At 36.8% G+C, this 24,269-nt stretch overlaps 1 protein-coding gene across 2 annotated transcripts in view; it reads left to right on the top strand.

Annotated features, from left to right (window-relative positions):
* The window catches only part of SMAP1 (small ArfGAP 1), a 100,711-nt gene that overhangs the window by 25,066 nt on the left and 51,376 nt on the right, over positions 1-24,269 (top strand). Inside the window, exons 3-5 of one of the 2 annotated variants that reach the window (XM_026089996.1) lie at positions 4,720-4,805; positions 9,441-9,516; positions 19,370-19,447. In XM_026089996.1, the coding sequence (XP_025945781.1) occupies positions 4,720-4,805; positions 9,441-9,516; positions 19,370-19,447 (240 nt within the window). The remainder of the gene's footprint in view (positions 1-4,719; positions 4,806-9,440; positions 9,517-19,369; positions 19,448-24,269) is intronic. The other variant, XM_026089997.1, reaches the window with a different exon arrangement.

The following is a 24,269-nucleotide window of genomic DNA, read 5'->3' on the forward strand; positions in this document are numbered from 1 at the left end:
TTTAAATTGAAGTGATTTGATCAACTTCTGGAGATGTTAATTAACTTACTCGTTTTGCATTTGGGCTGTTCCTCTGAATTGAATTTTCCAATGTCATAATAATTAACCTGGCCATGCAGCTGTTGAATAGTCATACCATATGTAGCATTTGAGTGACTATTTAAAAATGGTAACGTCTTTATCGGCAGTATTTTTAAGTGCGTGTATATAGCTAACAATTCTGGAACCTCATTATTACTATTTCAGTTATAGATGGCTACACCTGAAACTTTCTTGTTGAACCCACAGGCATGTAATACTTGCAGATTTCTTGCCAGGTTCATGTTCCATGTATTCGTACCTCTGTTTTGTGCTGGGGAACTGTCAGGAGCCAGGGACTGTAGTATAAACTGTCATCTCAGCTGAGTGTTATCTTTGTGCCCTTGCTCCAGTCCAAAATAACAGAAGTTCCATCTTCATGTTGTGATTACCTGGGAATAAGATCTTTTCCTGATGACTATAAGGAGTCTTGGGACATGGAAAAAATGCTGTTACTTAGTAGATTTCTGGATGGTGTTTATAGTGTCTTATTAATATGGAGGTGATACCCCTTTCTGGTCCTGCAAGCGGCATGACAAAATCCATATAGATTTGATATGCATAATATATCCTGTGATCTCCAAGATGGAGGAACAAAGAAGTTTCAGAAATTAACTCCTAAAGGAAGTGATCAGCATCTCAGACGGCCCAGTGCCCCATTGCAGGAAAAATGTGGTGTGTAAGAGCAGTTAATTTGATGACTGATATAGTGAAAATGAAGTGTAGAAACATCTGGCTCCTTCCTCCCACAGCAGATTAAAGTGTACAGTACCGTGGTCATGGGTGTTTTAGTACGTACTCTTAGGCAGTGGTGATATATCAAAAGCATGTGTAATACTCAGTAAGAAATGTGTGACATGGCGTGTTGGACTATGATAAGACAACATATTTAGGAAACTGAAAATGAGTGGCTTTCTGACTTCAGTATGGTCTAAGAATCTATCTGTGGAGGCCAGTGCTTTCTTGAATAATACAAAAATGAGGCTTTGTAAGATGCTGTGGTAATCCTGCTGTCTCGCTTCCATCAGACTTCAGTTGTAGGCAGATTGGAAGCCTTCCAATCTGAAAATATATTTAACTAGTTCTGTGTGTTAGAGTCCATAAAACTTCTAAAAACCTGCTRAACTATGGGCTTCTGAAACCTTGTGGCTTCAGAGTTATGAGATTGTTCTGCCTATCTGAGCTGTATGCAAGGCAGCTCTGAAAGCTGTTCCTATGGGATTGAGTTAATAAGATCCTGTTGCAGACCTCCTGCTCAGCCACATAAATAATCTCTGGTACAACTCGGGTCAGTTCCGGTCTGGAACTGTCTTAGGGCACAACCAGAGCTGATGTTACAGCCGCGCACTATGGGGTTTCATACCTCTTCCTGCTGCTTTTTGGCCTCTGAAGACTATTTAAACAGTGTAGCACTTTTTCAGTAGAAGAGAATGTATTTAAATTCTGAGGAGAGAGTGGTGTTTGTTCTTGTAAGATATACAGGGAAAAGTTTCAAGCTCTTCTGGCTTCAAGAGGCTGAAATGGCTAAACAAACTGCTGATAATACAGGCTTTATTTGAGGAAGTCCATGTTTGATTCGGTCTTAAGAGCTATAATATAACAGAATAACTTTCTGATGAATGTGGCGGTTGCCACTTTGAGGTAGAGATTTGAATTAACACATCATTGTTTGAAGACCCGAATTCCTAGTTCTGAGTGGAGCAGAGCAGGAGCTTATCCTGACTCAAGTTCCCCCAGTTCACTGGAGGTTTTTGTGAGCTGCAGCTCTTTAATATTATTAATAAATGGCAGGAATCCTTTTGAAAGGACTCGTATTTATCATATTGCCCCAACTTAAATGTTTTACAATAAATAGTTTCTTATTGTGTGATATCTCTACTATAATGAGTTAAAGTTCTGAAAGCTCATTTCAGAAATGAGATTAATTATCTTTTCTGTCTCATGTTAGATATACTGTACCTTGCCACAGGGACTGTGAAAGCTTTCTCTGTGGTATCTGTAGAAAACATGTTCTAGGCCTCTTCCTGTTCAGTAAGGGAAAGTAAGGAAGAGTTCACCCATCTGTCTGACTTTTGCATACCTTCTCTTGGTGTACCAGCTGCTGAATTTTCCAGGTATGCTCCAGTGTGAAGCCTGCTCCTTATTTTCTGCTGCCTCCTTTTGACATCAGTCATTCTGGGATTATGGATGTGCTGGAGAATTGTTCCTCCATTAGCTCAGGTCCTGAATACAGTGACAGCTATTTGCTCTGATATGCTTCCTTCACACTTGTTTTCAGCATCAATACTGCACAGGGGCCTTTTTTATTTCCTTTTTGTAATACCCAAAAGTCATCTTATTCCTGTTGCTCTTGGTCTGAGGAGCCATCCTAAGGTGTATGGCAGCATAGAGGTGCCCTTATGCCTTCCGTTGTTCTAGAGTGGTTCTACGTGGTTTCTTTTAGCAGTTGCCCCCCGTTTCTCAGTCAGAATTATGAACAGGAATCCTGTCTTGGGCTTGTTAGAGTGGACGTTGACAAGAGTACATCATCTTTGTCAGGGAGGAATGAAGATGTTCATGGCAGGCAGTTATTCTTCATAACTTAGGGATGCTGTTTAGATTGCTGCTTCAGGAGTGGAACAGTTCTTTGGCATCAGTATGCTTGAGCTTCAGGTGGTCAGGAACATGTGCAGGGTTTTTCCTTCTCATATTTTGAGAATTGCAAGTGGCAGAATTCTTCACCAGTACAAAGAAGCAGGTAGGAACTTGATCTTTTCCGCTCTCTTTGAAATTGTTGAAGCTCTGGATTTTAGTCAATGCTGAGATGCATTACGTGAGCAAATGTGAGAGACTAGAATGCAAGTGGGAAGCAAACTGTGTGCCTTGGTGGACTTTTGAGTCATGGGGACTGCTTGAAATGGATTGAAATGTTTGACAGGAAAAGCTGCAATATGAGAACAAGCTGAGCCTGGAATCTGTGTACACTGTGTGCCTCTTTCCCTGCTGTTCTTCTGCTTTTTMAGATTCTCTTCAAAGAATGTTGCTGGTTACTTGTAAGTGCTCCAGTCTAACCTTGGTAACTGTCTCTAGCACTTATTTTGTCAGTGTGGAATCCGAAGGGTCAATAGGCTTGGGGAAGATGCAGTCTCAGGACAGAGCTTTGCTGAGCCTTTGAGATGCTTCATTTTGCAGTGGATGTGCTGTCCTCTYCTCTCCTCTAGACAGGTCTTTTGAGAAGATGCCTGCCTGCTATTGCAAGGCATAATCAAATGTGCTTGCCATTCCCTCTCTCCCCCTAGTGCTTCAAATCCATCCGTTTAGGAAATCCCTGCATCTTTCAGTTGCAATTTTGATTGATTTGACCATACTAGGAGGCTTGTCCAGTTGCAGGATGGTGAATTGATTTCTTCTTCTAAAGGTTCTTGAAGAGAATGGTTTTGATGTATTACCCTGTTTGTTCAGTTTGCCAGTAAATTTGAATCTAGTGCTTAGGATGCTTGTAATTCTCCATCTGAGCTCCTGAATTGTTACTTCTGCCTCTTCTCTGTGGTGTGAAGTTCCTTGTGACTGATTATTGACCACAAGCGTAGGGGTTGTTTGGGCCTGTGTGGTTGGCCTTTTGTGTATCCGGTCAAAGAGTGTTAATCTAGAGTGAAACCTGGGTCTGGGAGACCAGTTTTTCCATTACTTCTGACATCTTGTGCTTCTGGGATTTAATGTGTTCTCCATAACCCCTGATATTCAAAAGGCTTTTCTTTATTTTAAATCTCTGCAGATCCTAGTCCTCTTGGAATTTGCACAGCCCTCCTTGCTAGGTGATCTTAGAGTTGTGCCATCTCCACACAAGATCTTACCTAACAAGCCAGTTTGAACCTGAAGATTTGCTGTGTCACTCCCAAGATTGATCACCACATTCTAGCAAAGCTTAGCACCATTGCAGAACGCCCTATGCAGTGCTTCCCTTGTGAGCTGAATGTGCTGTTAACAGCTTCATCAAACATTCCCGAAGCACACAGATCTAATGTGGCTGTCAAATGATTGAGGGCAATTTAACTGTCCAGGAGGGTAACTTCATGTAGTTTTCCTGTATGTACAGGGGTATTTTCAAAGAAAGATTCTTGTGGTTTTGGGGAGGTGTATTTAAGAGTAACTGATATTCCTTTTATCTTACCCTCCTTTCCCTTGAATCACTCAAGCGTRATTCTGTACTGTGGAAGTGAAATGATATTGAATGTACTCGCTGGCCCCTCTGACTCACTATAAGGAGAGCGTGTCCTTTGTAGATAGTACAAGAGTTTGTTTTGTTTTGTTTCACTTCATGAGATTGAGCAGATTGTGGGCAGCCTCAGTCTACTCACAAATACCTAACATCATGTTATTTATACTTTTTTAATAATCTAGGTACTCTACTTGAACTCATAGAACATGAGGTATGGTATATTAATATGAAACTTCGGGGAGAAATCATCAATTATAGCTTATATGCTAATGTATAGAATTAGTTTGAGGAGTGGAAGCTCTTAAATGCTATAATTCTGGGGCATCCAAATTCTTTAAAACCTGCAGTGTCACTTAAGCACACTTCTAGCATTCTGACTGTTCTAGGATTTGAAGTATTGATGGTCATGAACTAATTGTTTTCTGCTGCCTTTCCTTCCTTAGTGCATGCAGGAAATGGGAAATACCAAGGCAAGATTACTCTATGAAGCTAATCTACCGGAGAACTTTCGAAGACCTCAAACAGATCAGTATCCTTTTTGTTGTAGTTTTCATGTTTAAATGACTTTAATGCAATTTAAATGATATGACTGTTTCAAGAAACTGCTAGATTTGGCAAATCRTATTGTTAATCATTTCATTGATACAGTTATATAAGTCCTGGGAAATAACAGTAGAAGTTGGAAATGGTTCAGAAAAGTTGTAAATTACTTCAGTTGTAACAAATATACTTTGTAATGAGATTTTGCAAGCCCCATTTATTTTTACTATCAAAAGAGGTAACTTCATAAATTCCATATATGTAGGAATTTAGAGTGATACCAGAGAACTCTTGAATATTCTGTCTTTGTCTTGAATAACTGCCAGCTGAAGTTAGAAGCATTTGAACAGGAAATAATGAGCTGAATGGTAAAGTAAAATTGGCATTTGGACCTTACTCAAGTGAGGTAGGGATTTCCGCCTCTTGATTTGAAGTATTCTGTAGTTTCTGGGGTTGAAGTGTATGCACTCTATGAACTGTGTGAGCACAGATGATTAGTATAGAAATATCTAAATAAAGCAAAGCTCTTTGATAGCTATCATTTGTGTTGGAGTGCGGTTATTACTATGTACCTGGAAGGGGAGGACTGGAGGAAAAACTGTCTACCACTGATAAAGAGCTTTCCTCAGGAATTACCTCTTTCATATGTACTGAATCCTTAGGATCAAAGATAATGACATTAATTTAGATTTGTATTAGCTCCTGATTTAGTGATTGTACTCCACAGGTAAGATTTGGTTCATGTAACTCCGCTGGACCTCTTAACTATGAGATCCTAAAGTTCTATGAGAACTATGAGATCCTACAGTTAAGTGAGCTGACTCTTTTCCTAGTTCTCTCAGCCTAATGGTGATACAGCCTATGGAGGCTGATAAACTGGCTTAGTCATAACTGGATCTGGATTTTCTCCTATATCCAGAAGTGGTCATGGTTCACCTGTTTATTAGATACTATGCTTGATATGTTACATGTAGAAGATCTTTTGAAGGGTCAGGCTATTTGTTATAAAAGGCGCTTGAACAAAACAGTTATGTTTCTTGCTATTCTGGTAGCTTTGAATTAAAGATAGCTAGGCATAAGAACAATAACTGGAACCAGATAGTACTGTAATATTTAGGCTATAATATTATAGAACTTTATTGCAGTCATAAGACTAAAACTTATTTGAAAGTTGATCTTGAAGTTGCATATTTTGTACTTACTGCAGTTAACTTGAATTTACTGTTACTATTGCAGGAGAAGCAATAAGGCTTTACTTTAAGCTTTTGTTGTCAGATAAGACCAAAAGTCTCATTAGCTCTGTTGCACAGTAGATCTCATAAACAACAGAGATAATCAACGCTTCTGCCACTTCAGGCTTATTTTAGACTTTCAAAATAATTCTTTTGTTGACACTGTATACCTTGAGATAATTATATAGTCTCTTGAACAGTTTTCTGTTTCTAAATGCTAACTTGGTACATTCAATATATTTAATTGCATGAGTTCCCTTATTAAATGTAGCGCCGGATGACAGGATGCTAGCATTTTCTACTTTAATTCTCAATTCTCCCTCAACTTTGGCAGCTACTTAGCTGCCCGGTATAGGTGACAAGCTGCTGTGATACAGGCTCTTTTGCCTTTTCCTAATCGCTTGACCTTTGTTTGTATCAGTACAAAATCATCATTGTGTCTCTAAGCTATTCTGATTGTGAATATTTTCAATACTCTGCATATCCTTTTGGATGAGCTATGAAAACACCTTGCTATGTAATGATCATTGTTGCGTATACTGTGCTATATTAATGTTTAACTTCCAATAGCATTATGATACAGGTATTTATACTCCTGGGTAGTAGAATAGAGACACAGGATCCTGTGTGGGATCTGCCAGCAATCTCCTCCTAAAGGTCCCCTGTCTCCCTTCTGCTTCTTAATCACAAGACTGACCTTTCTAGCATTTCTCATTCTCTGTTGCACCTGGCAAGGTGTTCTGGCTTGGAAGCTAACTTTGAGGATTATCGTGATGGTTCTGTGTGTCAACATTAGCTTTCTATTTGAAAGTTGTTTTGTTCCAAGAGTAGATTAAATCACTTTATGGTTTTCTTATGCCTTCATTTTACTTGCCTCTAAAAACAGTTTTGACATCTGTTGAGTTTGCTTTAAATTCCTTTAGTAACAAGAGCACCATAGATTATTTATCTGTAGAAACTTAGAGATGGTCCAAAAATTCCTACATGTCGAAAAATGTTAACTTGAATACAGTGGATGTGTTTCAAAACACATAACTTCCTACCCCTGTGTAACAGCTTCCTGAAAACCAAACCTTATCAAATTTAAATACTTATGATTCTGTATTAATAATTTTTCAATTAAAACTTTCTAATTTGTCTGAAACATCAAGTGTGAAGTCAACCATTCTAAGCATTCTGGGAAACTGCTCAAAATAGAGTAAGATTTCTGCAGGACAACAGCTAAAATACGTAACACCAAAATCTGAACAACTAAAATTTAAAACATTTGACAAAATAAGTGTTCCATTTGAAAATGTTAATTTTGGCAAATAGCTAAGATTTCTCCTTTGAAGATAGGGTAAATTGTTCCAAAATATTGTCTCACGACAATCAACTCTAAATCAAGTAATTTCCTCCCTTCAGGTAACAATAAACTTTTATCTGCTAATGTAAGCAACATCCAGGGACTGATGCATATCAGTCAACATGTCAACTGCTGTATCTAGTTTTGAATGTTTTCAATCTACTTGTAATTATTTTTATATATTGTGAAACATCAGACATTAGTTGTAATTGAATACAGATAACCAGTTACAACCCAAAATCATATGTATGCATAGTGTACTGTTTCACTGGTTCTGTGTATCAAGTATGCTGGATAAAGCTGCCTGCTCTGGACATTGAGAACAAATTATTTCTGCAAGAGGTGTAAAATACAGGTCAGGACCCTACACTATTATTAGAAAGAAAGGGGCATGACAAATTGCAGCATGAAGATATTTCTCTTTTTTCACTGACTACAAAAGGAGTGTGGAGTGACCCACGTTGGGAAGCTACAAGTTAAAATGCTTAAACTCATCTCACTCACTTTAGTAAAATATATGTATGTTAACTATATAGGGATAAATTCTTACACCTACTGATTACTTAGTGTTGAACGCTGTCTTGAGTTAGGTGGTGAGTTAAAAGAATGCCAGTATGAGGAAATACTATCAAAAAAGCTCACAAACTCTCTGAAGATTGGGAGGGAAAACAGCTGCTCTTGTTGGCAGTTGTCTAAGTGTGGGATTCTCACTCTATTAGTTTTCCTCTTTTTTTTCAATCTCTGTTTTTGGAATACAAGGTTGCAAGAATGTTTTCCAAATTCGACTATAGCCCTGTTTTTTGCAGCAGAGGCTTCAGCCCTACATAAACCCTGCTAGTAAGCACATTGTATACCTGGTTCTTGCTTGAAGGTTCTTGAGTCTTGCTATTGGTACTTCAGCTACCTAGGAATTGCTCCTAATCAAAGCATTCATTCCTTCTGATTTTTTTTTAAGCTGAGAATGGATGAGTTGGGTAAGTAGGTTAGGTCATGTCTCATGTGACAGTTGCATAAACCAAATTAAACCAAATATGATCGCTGAGGATACAATTTGATGTGCAAAATGAAAGAGCTGAGAGTGCTCTGAGCTCAGTGTTAATCTTAAGAGCTAGTATGTGGAAATAAGGAATCTTTCCCTTGATTGAGCAAAATTGATATGGGAGTTCGAGATACAAAGCATCTGAGCTTCCACAGTTGCAATTTTGCGTTTTGGATGGATAATCATATTGCAGAACAAATTAGTTAAAATATGTTCTACAGATACTAGAGAATCAGCTTTATATATGGTTAAGGTATTCAAACTTCTTTGGAAGAGCTGCTTTAGGTGCTTACAAGTAAGCTGAGATAATAGTTGAAGAAAACACAGCTAGCGTCCTTTTTGTGATTGAGCTAGTGACTCATCAGATTTGGTCTTTTATGTCACTATGCTTGCTACTATTTCTACTTTTCCTTCTGTATCTTTTCATCAGTATTGCTTAGTTTTCTTTCCCTTCCACGGAGATGTTTATTACAATAAAGTCATCCGTGCAAGTTTTATGTTGATCTCAGAGAACAGTTTATGATCAGCTTTTGATGCATGGTATAAACTGTGCAAATCAGAAAACAGCTACATAAATATCACCTTTTTTTCTGAAAAGAAAGTAATCTTTACAAGATATGATGGCAGACTGTGCTTTAATTACTTACTGTAAGTATGTGAGTACCTTTGCAAGTATCTACAGCACTACAGCCCTGCAGCTTATAAATATTAAATTAAAATATCCTAGTTGTGGAGCATTGAAATTCTTTTAGTACATCTTTCTCATACTGGTTCATTAAAAGATTAAACTGTGATTGCTTTTTTTCTGTAGTAAAGGGAAGTTCTTTTTGGACAACGCAATAGCAGTTGTTTTGTATAAAGAGAGTTTTATGTTCTGTTGCTTTAAAACTGCAAAATGAATTGGAACAAGCATCTGATGCAATTCTTTAAACTAAAAGCTGACAAGCTATTCAGATTAATGTTGCTGTTTAACTAAATGCATGTTTTCCTTAAACTAGTTATTTCCAGAGCTGTGGAATTTTTCATCAGGGATAAATATGAAAAGAAGAAGTATTATGATAAAAATGCAGTTAATGCCTTCAATGTAAGTAAACAATTTCACTGATAATTCTTTTCTTCCTTGCAAGCTATAAGAAATGTAGAGAACATTTTGGTATAGTTTTGTATCAGAAAAGGTACTATATTCAGATATATTAAAATTAACTTTAACGGTAGAAAACTTTTTGACACAGAGCTAAAAGCTTTCTTTTGATATCTTTCAAAATCTATTTCCAGATTCTGTAAGGTTAGTATACATTGTATATGGCATCCAACAAATAGCTTGCTTCCAGCCTTTTGTATTGTGGTGTTTTGCTCTTTCAGTGCTGATTTTTATTTATTTATTTTTTTTAACAACATACTTGTAAGTTCTTTCTGAATATCTTTTTCTGTGGTACAAGAATAAAATAGGATGGCTGTTTCTTGTGACATTTTCTTCCTCATTCTTCATAAAATCTCGAGAAAACCTAAGGTATTTTGAGACCCTCTTGTGAGAGTCTTGTTGCTCTGCTGACTTCTAGAATGGTACTTATACTAAGCTGTACTGTAATAGGAAAAAAGGCAGTTTTATAATCAAGGAGCTATTTGTTCACCATGGTAAACAGAATGCTTTTTTTGGCAAAGCAGTTTCAGGAATACTAGCCTTTACTGAAGTTCATGACCACTTTAGTTTTTTTGATGCAGCTATTTTGGGGGCCTATGATCGAGTTTGTGTAATTCTTGTATATGTACGCGTATGTTTAAACCCTCATTCTTCTATTCCTACAGTATTGAAATACAGCCTAACATGTAACTGCGTCACTGCATCTGAGTAGGCAGTGAGCTTTGACAGGAAGATGAATGCCAGGTTGGGAGGAAAGAGCTGGAATTTATGCTGCCTTTGCCAGCGGTGAAAATGGATCTTTGAAACTATACTTTCATTTTAGGATAAAACCAAGCTGGAAACTCGAAGTGCAGTTCATTAGGTATACCTGAAGTAGAGGGGAAGTTACCTCACTTAAGAGGTGAAATACAAATCATAGTTTGAATTATGATGTTAGTTACCCTTGTTTACTTTGATTCTGAAGTAGAGAATTGGAAGAACGGTTGAAAATTATGCCTCTTTAAATAAGTTTTAAAGCATCACAAGATCATTCTAAACAGATAACCTAGGTGTATAATACGATAGAATCCACTGCTGCTTTAATATATTTGAAAGACTGGTCAGATTTTGCTTATCCTTTTGCAAACTAATATAAACTGCTTACCTCTCATGGGACCAAGAGTAGAGCCCAGAAATCCTGAATCAACAGCATGTTACTGCTGACTAGGTAACAGCCTTTTATTTCTTCTACCTGGGCTTTCCAGTCAATGACTGACATGAGGTGCATGAACTGTCTAAAGAGACAAGAACCAAATATGTCCTATTATGAGATAATTTAACACCTGTGCATGTGCAGTCATGCACGTGCACATTCACCTGCTTCTCTTCAGGTTTGAGGGAGGCAATCTATTGGGGAATTATATATAGCAAAATGCAAGCGCACACATGACCAAACTTGCTAAGCTAGTGTAGTGGGGAGGGGGAGATTTCTGCTTGAAGTCTTGTAGCCCTCTGTCAAAAGTTTTGGTAGCATCAAAGCAGCTGATAGCATGATATTTTTATCAATAATAGTCCTGTGAACTGTTCAGAGAGTATAAGGGTTTCTTGCTTTACCTGAGTTACTTAATTTCAATGAGGTGGTATTTAAAATTATAAAGGTTTTTCCTGGGTTTGGTCCACTGTTACAAATAGCTTGTGATAAAAGCTTCAGGTAGCATCAGAGTTGTACATTTTAACAGAATTTAGTCAAAATAATATGCTATTTCATTGTTAGTTTAATTACTGGGAAGGAGTTGGCTATCTTTTCAAGTTTGTCTAACAGTACAACTTTTGTGTTAATGTATTGTCAGTTGGAGCCTAGGAGTGTATGTTAGGGTTCAGTTTTTGATTCCCTGATGCTCAGAATTCTTGTATCTTATTTCTTTTGTTAAAAAATTTTAATTGTGTAATTGTATGTTGCCTGACCACACTGTTGTAATACTAAGTTTGAAATTTTAGAGAGACATACTATGATGATAAAATTAGCTGGTGCAAAGACCAGTAGTGTGACCAAACATACAGACTAAAAATAGGCAAATATGGAAAATTTAATGACTTCTTCATGGTTCACTGAAAAGCGATGCAGAATAAAGCTTTGGGCAACAAACAAAAGTATTTTCAGTTACTAGTCCTGTTTTAAATAGGATGATACATTTAAATAGAAATCAAATATACATTAGAAAAATTTAACATCATCTGAAAGAGGCATGACTTGAAAAATACTTAACTTCAGTATTAAAATGCATAGTACTCAAACTTTCTGAGCCATTGTTACTGGGAAAATGTTAAGTGCTGATTCTGTAGCACTGCTGAAGACTAAATACATGGTATGATGTATTCAGCTGTTGTAAGTTGGTTATCAGTAACTAGTGTGACTATTTCATACCAAGTACTATGCCTCTTTCCTTTCTCTTGTTCTCCTGCCCAGACTTAGTGCAAGTTTGTGACTTGTCTATAGTGAGACCTGGGAAACAGACACCACCGAACAGTTCCTTGGACTGGGAAGCATTCTGAAATTAGGCCTAATTCTCAACCACAAACTTAGGCTTTCGCCTTGAGAATAGTGTCCTGGAATGTAGCAGGAATGATAGCCCCTAGTAGTCAAAATAAGGTTTTCTGGGTGTCTCTGTCAAATTAGGAATTGCGTACTAGGAAATGATCAGAGTGATCACACTATGCTTGTTTATTCTCTTGTCAGGTAGGGGTACTTGCAAAAAGCAGGATTTGCTCCAGAATAAGCAGTGTACCTTGAAAAAAGCCAACAAAGCTTGGGAGGAAAAAACCCTCAAAAATGATGCATTCACTGTATATACCCACACTGAAAATAGGTTTAAGATCAGGCTGAGAATGCAAGGTATAAATTAATGTGGAAGGGTTTTATGGGTGCCTTTCCATCTTTGGAATGTTTAAGCTTTTTAGGTGTTAGTTGGAACAGAAGCCTTTTTCTAACAACGGGATCTCTTGAACAGTTATATATGTGCTTGTTGCTTCGTAGTGTTACATACATTAAAAGGGGAACAAATTTTAGAAAAATGTGTAAAAATGCTCTGGTTGAAATTATACTTCCAGATATTTTCAATGTACTGGAATGTCAACTTTTTTTCCCCTTTTTGATTTTTTCCCCCCCTTCAGTTGCCATTGAAGTTGCAGTATTTGACCACTTTTAAGCTTTTTTCTGACCAATGCAAAGAAAAGAATTATGAATAAATTAGTTTACCCAGTGAGGCAGACTGAGTTTTGTTGCACCACATGGAAATGTCTTCAGACAGATTGGCTGAATATGACTATTGTAACACAGTGCTGAGTGTGTTTAACAGTGTGAGCTGTCATTTGTTCTGGTATATAGTTTTTGGAGGCTCTCTTTCAGCAAGATCTCTGCACCTTTGCAGTTCTAATTGCATCTGGTCAGATGCCAGGTGTGGCCAACAAGTACGGAACAAGGTAATAATTTCTTTAAGTCACGAACAGCCAGCTTTAAATGAAGCTCTATAAACAGGAGTGTCTCTTTCAAAGTTAAGGTATAGTTCAGGGAAGCATAATCCTCAAGAAAGGCCTTTAGGGCAGAAATGCTTTGTGCTCCCAGAAGCTATTATTTTTTAGTCAGCCCGAAGAATGGAAACTTCTTAGTAACTAGATGCACGTAACTCTTTCAAAAACTGTTATACTTGTGATGACCTGTAAATGCTAGATGTAATTGTAGGGTTCTGACATTATAACTAAAACTGTATCGGCACCGGTATGCTATTTGTCATATTTAGGAAAGCGTATCCTCACTATGGGAAGTGTATTTCATTGAAACAGTGTATCCTGTGACAGAGTTGGAAGTGATATTTCTCAAGCCTTTGCCTATTGTAATTATCTCTCAACATTAAGACTCATGCTAGTATAAAAGATCAGCGCTTTCTTTTTCAGGAAGTAGATCACTGCCCTATTGTGGTGGGACCTCAGCTTGTCAAGACTTCTAAAAAACAATTGCTTAAACCCTCAGGTCTCTTGATCTGGCCAACCAGCTTCCAGTTTTGCTTTGATAAGATGTAATTCTGAAACATGCAGGACTTCCCTTTTTTTAATGCTTTTAATGAATATTTAAATTTAAAAAGAATTTAGAAACAATATGAGTAAGAAACAACTGAATTTGACTGTGTATGACTTGGGAATATATGTGTATTAGCATTCTGTGAATACTACGTGTGATTTGGGTACTGTTAACTGTGGGAATGGTCTTTTACTATTTGAATATTCATCTTATGAGCAGCAGTAGTTGTTGACAAATTGACTTATTTAAAGTTCTTTCAATGTAATATTGTCCTCTTCCTAGAACTAATTTTATGCCAAGTCCCCTTAACAATTTTTAGGAGTAAAAGTGAACTGCGAAGGACGCAAGGTATTCTACAGCATCCATTAAAACAAGCTTCACATAGTAGTGAAAGGATTAGGGGTCTTTATAAACTTGATGCATCTAAGATATGGTAACGTGAGCAATTTACTGTGGGATATACTGTGGCATTTGAGTCTATTTATCCCTAAAAGCTCATCTGCAGCAGTTAAAGGACTTGCATCACTTCTGTGATTTAGTAACTCATGTATAAACAGTTACTATGGTGGTTGGTGTGAAGTAGTTTTGTATGTTAAATTCTTCTTCAGGTGGGTGCTGATACGAAGCTGTTTAGAAATGTCATTCCACTTCAGACTTGCACCTGCTTTCCACTTTCAAGCATAGGCAAATCTTCTGTATTCATCTTTTTTTTTTTTTTTTTAATGTACATAACAATTCTGGAACTGGAGGGTAAAGCATGCAAAGCAGTCTCTTTAAAAACTCTTTACGCTTCTCTAGGTCGTTATCTCCTGGAGCTCTGTTAAAAAAGCACAACCCACAATTATACAAATACTTTTTCATGAGAATCCAAGCTTGTATGCTTAAAAAAAAAAAGACTCAAAAGACTGACAAAATAGTGCTTTTCCTGGAGCAAATAGGAACCTTGCTAGAGACGTAAGGCAGATATCCCAAAAGAATGAAAAATAAAGCTATCTTGTTGKTGKTGGTGGTGGTTTTTTTAATTCTTATTTTTTTAGGAGAGTGAAGTACCTTGCTCTTGTAGTGAAACTCCTTATTACAGCAGGCAAGACTTGCATAGTTCTAAATCTGCATATAAAAAAGGAACTCCACAAATGCAAAAACTCAGTAGAGGCTAGGCATTGTGCTGCCTTAACTTATTTCCTCTATTTTCAGGAGGGTTTTTGTTGTTGTTGTTTTCTTTCTTTCTTTCTTTTCTGTTTTGGGCTTTTTATCCTCTATATCTTTCCCACCAGACCCTGGCCCAATTGCAGTTACTCTTTGTCTGCAATTTTTTBCCCCCCCCCCCCTTTTTTTTTTCTCCCCCTTCTGTTTGGGATGTATTGGTAGCTTTCTGGATGCCTTGGTATCCTCTTACTTCCTGGTGACACTTTCCACTACTTGGAAAGCCATGGCTGAAGTCAGTGATGCAGAGCCAGAAAAAAGAAAATTAGGGTGGTTTGTTTTCCAGCTGCAGCCTGTAGTTTTCCCACCAGCTGTGTGTTTGTACGAATGGGTCTTTCAGCTCCCTGTCTCTGCGGGGTGGCATTTGCATTGAGGAGGCCGTGATAGATACAGCTGTTCTTGGCTGTGGGCCAGGTTCCTCTTCCTAGTTCTCATGACATTTGTCACCTGTATTGGGGAAACAGTGTTTGTGGTAAACTTTCTAACACTACTACCAGATATAAGAGAAGTTTAATGAACTGAAAATTAAATGTATCCAGTTCCTTTAATATAACCTGTGTTACAGACTGAAAAAAATGACATCCTAACGTATTTAAGGCTTGTTGTCTTTTAGTTGAACTACCATAACTTTTGTTGTTTCTGAAATACTCGAATGAAACTGCAAATGGATGATGCGCCGCTTGCTTGAAGTACAGCATGAGCAGCATTCTCAGGAGTATGTTCAGAGTATTAAAACAACAGCTAGAGGGCAGACTTTCCCCGGTGAAGAGAGAGCAGGTTCAAGTGTTACTCGCTTCTGTGGTTATCGGACACAGCACTGCTTTGACAAGTTCCCTTTTGGCCTTGTTTCTTTCCTTTGATTTTTTCAACCCACTTCCCAAACAAAGTAGTTGAGTACAGAAAGGAAAAGAGGTGAGGACTGCTGGGAAGATCACTCTCTAGTTTGGAAGAAGTAGAAGTTCAGAGGTTGGACTTACCTATATAGGTGTCTGTAATTAAACTTCAATAACGCTGCCTCGCTTCCCCTCCATATTTAAATCTTGAGAAACAGATAGATGTGTAGTTGTTGTATTATCACAAAAATGTAGAAATAGGTCACTGAGCAGATGCTTTCTCAGTTGCCATTTGTAGTCAAAACAGATTCATCAGCTTACACAAATTGGAACTGCTGTATGAGCTATATAACACAGCAGTAGTTTTGAAAACATAAAGCGTTACTGGAACTATAAAATAGCAACATACAACTTGTTGTGAACCACTTCTTCATCAGTGTTTCATCTGTTTGGTAGCTAGTATCACCCAATGGTATATATGCACTGCAAACAGGACATAGGTATCAATACTAACTTTGATCTGACCTAGGCTTTGAGAATGAAATAAGCAGAATAGTGTTGAAAGCTGTTTAGGCATGGTTTATGCTGATGAGAAGGACTATATATTGAGGTTTTTGCTGTACATTAGATCTGTAAAATATACTGCAGTTTGAAGATATGAACATAACACAACCTGTCAAAGTAAGGAGAGCTTGATAGAGAGTACAAGGGAGAATGAAAACAGATTTTACTGAAATCTCAAAACATAAGGTAACCCCACTGATTTGTTAAAACATTTTGTATGGCTTAGTTCATGAGTTAAAAATGATTGTTTTGAAACACCTCTGAAAACCAAGTATGCAATGATTGAGTTGTTTGGTTTCTCCTCACACTTGAAGAGGGTATTAACATTCTTAACAATGACTTTGGTTTTATTCAAAATTTGGAATATTCTAATTAAATAATACCCGAGATAATACCCAAGATAACAAAAGAATATCTACCCGTACATTGTAGTGTTGTTATAGGTACTGTGTTAGTTCCGTTTGGTGCTAGTTCTGACATATGAACGTGACATAATACAACAACTGAGCATAGATTAGGCACAAAATAGTTGAAATTGCAGAGCCTTGATTCCTGGCTAGTTCGCTCTACCCTCTTCAAGGCTTTTCTATGTTCAGCGCAGTGCTGGCCTGCTCCCAGTTCTGGAGGTAGCTTGTTCGGTATTAGCTTGGTATGTTAATGGGGTGCTGGTCAGCTGTTCCTTAAATATGTTTGTCCCAATAGCAAATAGTTCTCCAGGCTTTTCAGGTATGCTGAGAAGGTATCAGGTATCAACTCTTGATACTCTTAATTGCTTAACCACTGGCCATAAACAGATTGCTCCAGAGTCTGTTTTTTAATCCTGTTTTTTGCTCAGGCTTATCCAGCCACTCCGATTGACTTGACTGGATTTTTTTCGTCATTCATATTTCCTCATCTAATGCAGCATGGTAGACATCATATTTAACATGATGTGGTGGTGACAAAACTGTTCATCAGTCTGAAGTCATGCTGTTGCTCTCATTATATCAATTTAATCCATTCTTTATACACTGTAATGTTTTTTCTCTTAAAGATTTTCATTCATATGCCTTTTGTACACTTGCTTAGTTGCATACTTGCATATGTGAAGTATGCTTTCAACTGCTGGTTGTTACCCTGAAGAAAATGCAGTGCTGCTGTGTATTTTTAAACATTACATTTGGACATTTCTCCCCTTGCCCATCCTGTCCCGTATCACAGGCTAGACTGCAACTGCTTTTCACTCTATCTGGCTGCTTATAGATTACATACTGTTTCTCCAGTACTTGGTTTGCAAAATTACAGTAATTAAACTTTCATAAGATTACCTTATTTTAGGTTAGATGATCCCTTAACTTATGTAGGTGATATGTAGATTGAGAAGGACCATTATGGAAGGATGGAGATGTGACACATACATCTATAGTGCTGATTCCCCCCACACACCCCCCATGAAATTCTGCTCATCTGTTTGTGTGGTCAGTAGCTGTTACCTGCTGCTCACCTGTTGACCTTCAGTTCTCTAAATTCTGAAGTATAAGAAAGAATTAAAGAACAAAAAACTTATCTTTAGAAAACTGAAGGTATATTTAGGTTGTTTAGTTATCACAGTTTCTGAGGGAATATTTTCATTTTTGAAATCTTAGTAACATATTATTAGAGCTTATAGTTTAGTATCTGTAGTTACCAATTGTTCTGACCTCTTTGGTTACAATGTGCTGAAATGAGAATAAGGATCACTGTGTTCCTATGGTGACTGAATGCTACACTATAAGAAACTCAGTTTCATTGCAGCAAATATATTAGTAACTCTTCTATTAACTTGAGAATTTGAAAACAGTAAGTTTAAAATTCCTGCATTTCATATTCACAGGTTAAATCTGGTTTAAAAATTGATCCTTTTATAAATCTTTCCTGAAATTCTGCACCATCTTTCAGGCTAAGCATAGTTTCTGAGTTTGTCAATATACTGAATGTTAAATATTCTATGAATATTCCAAATATATAAGCTATGGTACTGGCAGGATTATCTGTAAGAAATATATTGCATTTAGACATGAGGTAGGGTTTTTCTGTAGCTTTGTTTCCTTTTAATGCAAGCTAATTTTTTTAAAATTAAGTAAAGATGTGTCATCTAAATTGGTTATTTTGATCCAACATAATGACCTGCTCTGTAATAGCTTCGTTTATTTTAAAATTTTCCTTGTAGATAGTAGAGATGATAAAAGGCAGTGTAGAAATGTCAGCTTTATAGCTTTGAAGATCTACTATGTGCTTGGTAAATGTAATTCAGTTGCATTTTTGTAGTAAAGGGAAAAGAAAGATAATGTTTCCATTAAAGTGATCAACTGTGCAGGAAATAGGATAAGAAGATGTATGAAAATGCATTTAGAGAAATCTCATTTTCTTGAGCAAACTGCATTTGTTGCATGCATAACTTACACCTTTTGGATAATTCTGGAAGTATGGTCGTGCTAATAGCAGTTTTACGCACTGATTCCTAGAAGAGAGATAATACTTGGCTAGTTGGTCTGGCATCGTTAGAGGAACAAATATGATCTCTCTGGTGGGTCTGGCATTCCACTGCTAGGATGCGGCTTTATATTAACTTAAGCTTTCTCCTCATTTGGTGTGCTCTTAGAGAACACTTAATTAGAACTTTAATTAATGTATAACTTTCAGCGTTATTTTGCTTTGCTCTTAATGCAAGTATTTTGTTACAGTGAACAAGAACAAAGGCATTCTCTCCTCTCCCCCTCCCCTGGGGACAGTGTGCCTTCATGCTTCAGGACTTTAATATTTCAGTAGTCACACTGGATAAAATTGAACAATGGATGAAACCTAATTATTTTTCTTAGGCCTGTGATATGATCTTATCCAAGTTCATTTTCTTATTTTCTATTCTAGTGAATTTCATTATAAATCACTCATTGTTACCTAACAGTTTTCCTTTAGAAATAGTACTGGTAAAAATGAAGGGGAAAAAAAAAACAAAAAACCCCCAGGAAATACTTTGTCTTTTCTTCTTGTTTTTTTTTCTATTTAGTGTGAATTTTTACCTCAAATTCTTGAAAAAGAATGAAAATCATGTTTCTTAGCTGCCTCTTCTGCCTCCTTTCCACCTATTCTTATTTTCCTTTCATTTCTTTCCTCTTTTATATAGATATCCTCTTCTGATGCTGCTCAGCCTTTGGCATCCTCTCCCTCGCTGCAAGCTGCTGCTGAGAAGAGCAAAACTGAGGTATACTGTTTTCTGGTGTAACTCTTGTCAGGTTACCTTATCTTATCTTCAGTAAAATTGAGGCACTTAAAATACTTCTGTCCCCCTTGCTTCCTGGACTAGATAAATGAAATTCAGTGGGATAAACCCCCCATCTGTATGATTGTCATATGTTAATGTCTTTATGCTGAAATTCCGATTCTGCTCTGGTTTAGCATCACAAAACCATGTCAAAACACTTTTTTTCATTCCCAGCTAATGGGCATGAGTGATTTTGTCCTGTCCTCTCAGGAATAATTTTCAATATCTTTCTATATTGCTTGCTTATTTCAGAATCTAAATGATCAGCCATGCACTTTGAACTCCCTGGATATAAATATAAAAACAAGTTGGCAACCCTTTTGTTAGCTCATACAGTTTTTAGCATCCGTTCTAGCTGGGAAATTCATGTATATACTGAAGTTGCATTTAATGTTTAGAAGAGCCTATGAAAAATTTAATACAAGTAAGGTAAGGCATCATTCATATGAAACTTTCAGTAAATGTCAGACTTCCTAATGGTAAATGAAATGCATCTTTTAAATATGAATGCTTGATGTTAGGTTTTTTTGTTTGGACACTTCACTCTAAATTGAGACTGTATACAGTATATAAAATAACTTATGATCTAAACATAAATCATGTTCTTTTTCTTTTAGATACCATAAAATGCAGCCAGATGTTAGAAATTATTTTAGTTCAGCTGTATTTAAATATTAATTAAAATCTAAATTAGTCACATGGACTAGGCCATAAGCCTTGGTAAATTTAACCTCTTGCATGTTTTTTAAGTTGTAGGAGAAATAAAAACAGCTGCTTCTAATTACTCACCTGTCTCTTCTTAACTATCTCTTTTGATGCATTCAAATTTGGAAGTTTCACTGTGTAATTATTTTGCCATGTCGTTGCCCAAAAATGAATCTTAAGGAAAAATGAGAACTTCTTTTCACAGACTTCAAGAGCAATATGAAGATAGTTTAATTTTAGCATCCTGACAATGCTTTTTGACTATTTCTACAAGTAATGAAATAACTGGGAGTTGAAGTTCTGGCATGAATATAACATCTGAGAAATGCTTTTATTTATCTGAATTTCTTTTTATCTAAATGAGCTGAAGCACTAAGTTTGCATATTGAACTTGCAAAGTGTGAGGATGAAGGAGTTAYGGGTTTTTAAGTTCACGGTAAAAATGTAGTGAGCGAAAATAAAGTTACTGGGAATTAAGAGAGGTCCTGTAGGCTGTGTTAAGGTGTGGAGGAGGAAAAACTGGTGAGTAGTGCATTTTAAGTCTTCACATCTCCAATACAAAGAAGTTAGGGAGTTCTTAAGTGCCATGAGAGGCATTTATTGCTTTACACTTGTTTACCTTTATGGAGTGTTTGCCATATGAAACTTATTGGAAGCCCTCATAGTTCTCAAAGTCCTGAGGAATAAAATTTTCCTGATACTTTTTCCTGTGAAAGTGATGTTTTCTCTAACAAAACATATTTAAAAGAAGTTACTGTTGAAGTCAGACTGGAAATCAGGACATTCTAAAGAAGATCGTATGCAAAACCTTCAACTCTGCTTTCACTAGAATATATTGTAGTAAACTTAAGAGGCTGTATTTGAAAAGTAAGTGTGCAGTTATGACACTTCCAACAATCTTTCCCAGAAGGAGAGGAAACAAGATAGCAGTTGTCTAAGATGTAGAACAGTCTCTTAATGGGAAGAGATTGCATAAACTGGAATTATTTAACTTGAAAGAAAAAAATACTTTTGGAAAAGGTATCACTCTGAAAAAGGTATGATAGTGTATAAAGTATAGCTAGAATGGAGGAGGTTAGAGTGATTATTCACTATTTTTTTCATACAACAAGAAGTAGGAACACAATAAATATGAAAGTTTTAAGATGAAACATGCTTCTGTGCTTGTCCTACTCATAAGTTTTTTTTCTTGAATGTTTGACACTGCCACGGGCAAGATACAGGGTTAGCTGGGCCTCTTGTCTGGCCTAGTATGCTCATTTTTGTGGTCTTTCTTATTCCTCAAAATAGACATTCCAGAAACGCTTCCCCCCTTTACTGTGGATTGAAATGCATTCTCTAATGGTTGAATCTAACAGATCTTGGCCCTGAGATAAACTGGTTCTCTCATGACTGTTGTGGTCATTATTTCCTGTTGCTTGAGTGACAACCACGTTTAAGTAGGTGTTTAGTGTGATGGACTCATTTTGCAGGACCTGAGTGTTCAAGTTAACACCTGATGAAACAATTCACATGTTACATGTACCACAAGTTACAGGGGTAACTTGTGATTCAAAGGCGGATGGCGTGCCATGTCCCAGTTGAGGCTGCATGGGAGGAATGCTTTAAAAGCTGTTACTAACAAAATTCAGTAATCTTGCTAGCCCTCACTTTGGTAAATTGAGAAATGGAATAGATGTAATTCACTGGTCTGTAGAAATGCTGATGGAGAGATGGTTTGGAGAAATTTTTTGTTGCATTGAATAATACGTGGATTATTTTTCTTTATGAATGTGGAACCCTATACTTAATATTATTAGATTGTCTACTGAGAGAAGGATAGCTCGCAAAGCAAAGGGAAAGACTCCCTTAGACTTGGACATGAATATCTGTGTCAACATATCTGAAGACTTTGAGGAGAAGCTTGTATCTGCTTCTCTGCAAAATTATACCTGCTTCTGGAGCAGATTTGGGAGGTTAAATACTTTATTTACTGAAGTTTACTTCTGCTCTTCGCTCCCACTGGTCTATTTCTGTCTGATACAGAAGAGTCTCATTCCTGTCCTTAAACCAGCCATTAGGAGTAGTCAACATTGTAAAGCTGTCGTAATTGGAGAGTCCAGAGGAGAACAAGGAAAATGCCCTGGTCCAGAAAGTGGTGACTCATGAAGAGAAACTGCGAGTATTAGGCTGTTTAGTTTGCAGAAGAGACAAATGAAGATACGTTTGTGTGTGTGTATACATGCATACATACATACATACATATACGTGCATATATATGTGTGTGTGTGTGTATATATACATACATGCACATATCAAGTACCTGAAATGCTGCTGTAGAAATGAAGGCAATAGTCTGTTCTCCTCATCTGAGCTCTGCATCTTTCTGGCAGTTAGTTTCCAGTATAGCGATGTAGTCGACCATTTGAGGATGTTGACAGACAGGGATGAGATGCTTTAGACAAAAAAAGAAAATAGTAGGTGAAATAATGACTTGCCATGAGGCTTCAGGATTTATATGCTGGGCTGCTACATAAAGTATCATCGTTATTAGAGTTGGAGGTGACAATATTGTTTTTTCTTTGCTCTGAATCCAGGATCACAATGGGAATCCATCCATTTAGCTCCTGTGTACATTCAGGGACACATATAGCACCACAGCAAAAGCTAGACTTTAAAGTCTTTGTACCTGATGAGCTGGATGTTATTGATTAAGCAAACTCTGGGCAATGCTGCTACAGGGCAAGTCTATTAGGGCTTACAGCATTCAGTAGGTTCTTAAAATGAGTGCATCAACATGAAGCCTTATAAAGACTTCAGTCCTGTTAGTACATCTGAAATGTTATAGTTTTCTGTAGAATTTAATTAAAGTCCTCCTAGGCAGATGATGTGCAGAAAATGCTGTGCAGTTAGACTCTTCGGCAAAACTTTGGGTTGGAGGAGTCCATCATGTTGCTCAGAGAATGTCTAGAACCACAGTATTAAACTTCTGAGATCTGATTTGGGCTGTGTGTGAGCTATGCAAGTTTATCTGTTTGTATATACATGGACTTGACAGACAGCATTGTGTTTTTGTGCATGGAGTTGATATTTGGAAGTATTTAAAATATGAAGTAACTTACTTAGTTTAGCATAGTCCATAGTCATTGATCTTGCAAACCTAAATGCAGTTTTGAGTATATAAATAGTCCGGTTGAGATCACTGGACTACTATTATGTTTGGAGTAAACCTGTGCATATACTTGGAGGATGGGATACAGATGTGCAAAGTTAACCTCTAGAAGTTTGAGACAGTGTTTGCATATTTAGGCTAACTTCATTTGCTACTTCAGCCTCTGAATGCATTTGAGATGGTATGGCTGTTGAAGGAAAAAGAGATCATTCATTGAGGATAATGGAAATAATAGCGGGTGTACCCTAATCTTATACACAAAATTCTTTCCCAGTTTATCATCAAATAAATATATAAGTTACACAAGACTGAATGTCAAGATAGTAGAAGTTTTTTTCAAATCTGGTACCCATAGCAAAGCTAGAGAAGCGTGAGTGAGTACATCTTTCATCTCTATTTAAACACTCCTGTATTTAACTAATTGTGATTTCTGACTATGTAAAAGAATGCCTTAGCTAAGAGAGGGAAAAAAAGGACTACTCTGTTGTCAGATACATGGAACAACTTATTTTTTCTCCTTTGTTTTTTGTTGTTGCAAGCAAAATGTCTTAATACAAGTAAAACATACTAATTCTGGTGAACTTTCAGCTGATGTTCTTCCATTTAAAGATAATTTAGCTACATAAATGGCAAGAATTCAGGGCCTGCTGTGAAATGAAATTCTCGCTTAACTTTGCATTCTATCAAACCAACTTCTGTCACAAAACATTTTGGGTGAGGGTATGCGATAAAACATTTGCATTATTTTGTGTGTGTTAATGTATAATTCAATTTTACGCTACAACTATAGCAATTGTAGTATTATGGCTTTTCAGTACGTAAGAATATTGAAAATGAAACCAAGTTGTCTTGGTTTTGTTGACTTTATGAAAGGTAGATGAGAATTTATTTCTACTAATGATAATG

This window comes from Apteryx rowi, unplaced genomic scaffold (genome assembly GCF_003343035.1).
Source record: "Apteryx rowi isolate R43461 unplaced genomic scaffold, aptRow1 scaffold_84, whole genome shotgun sequence".
Taxonomy (NCBI): domain Eukaryota; kingdom Metazoa; phylum Chordata; class Aves; order Apterygiformes; family Apterygidae; genus Apteryx; species Apteryx rowi.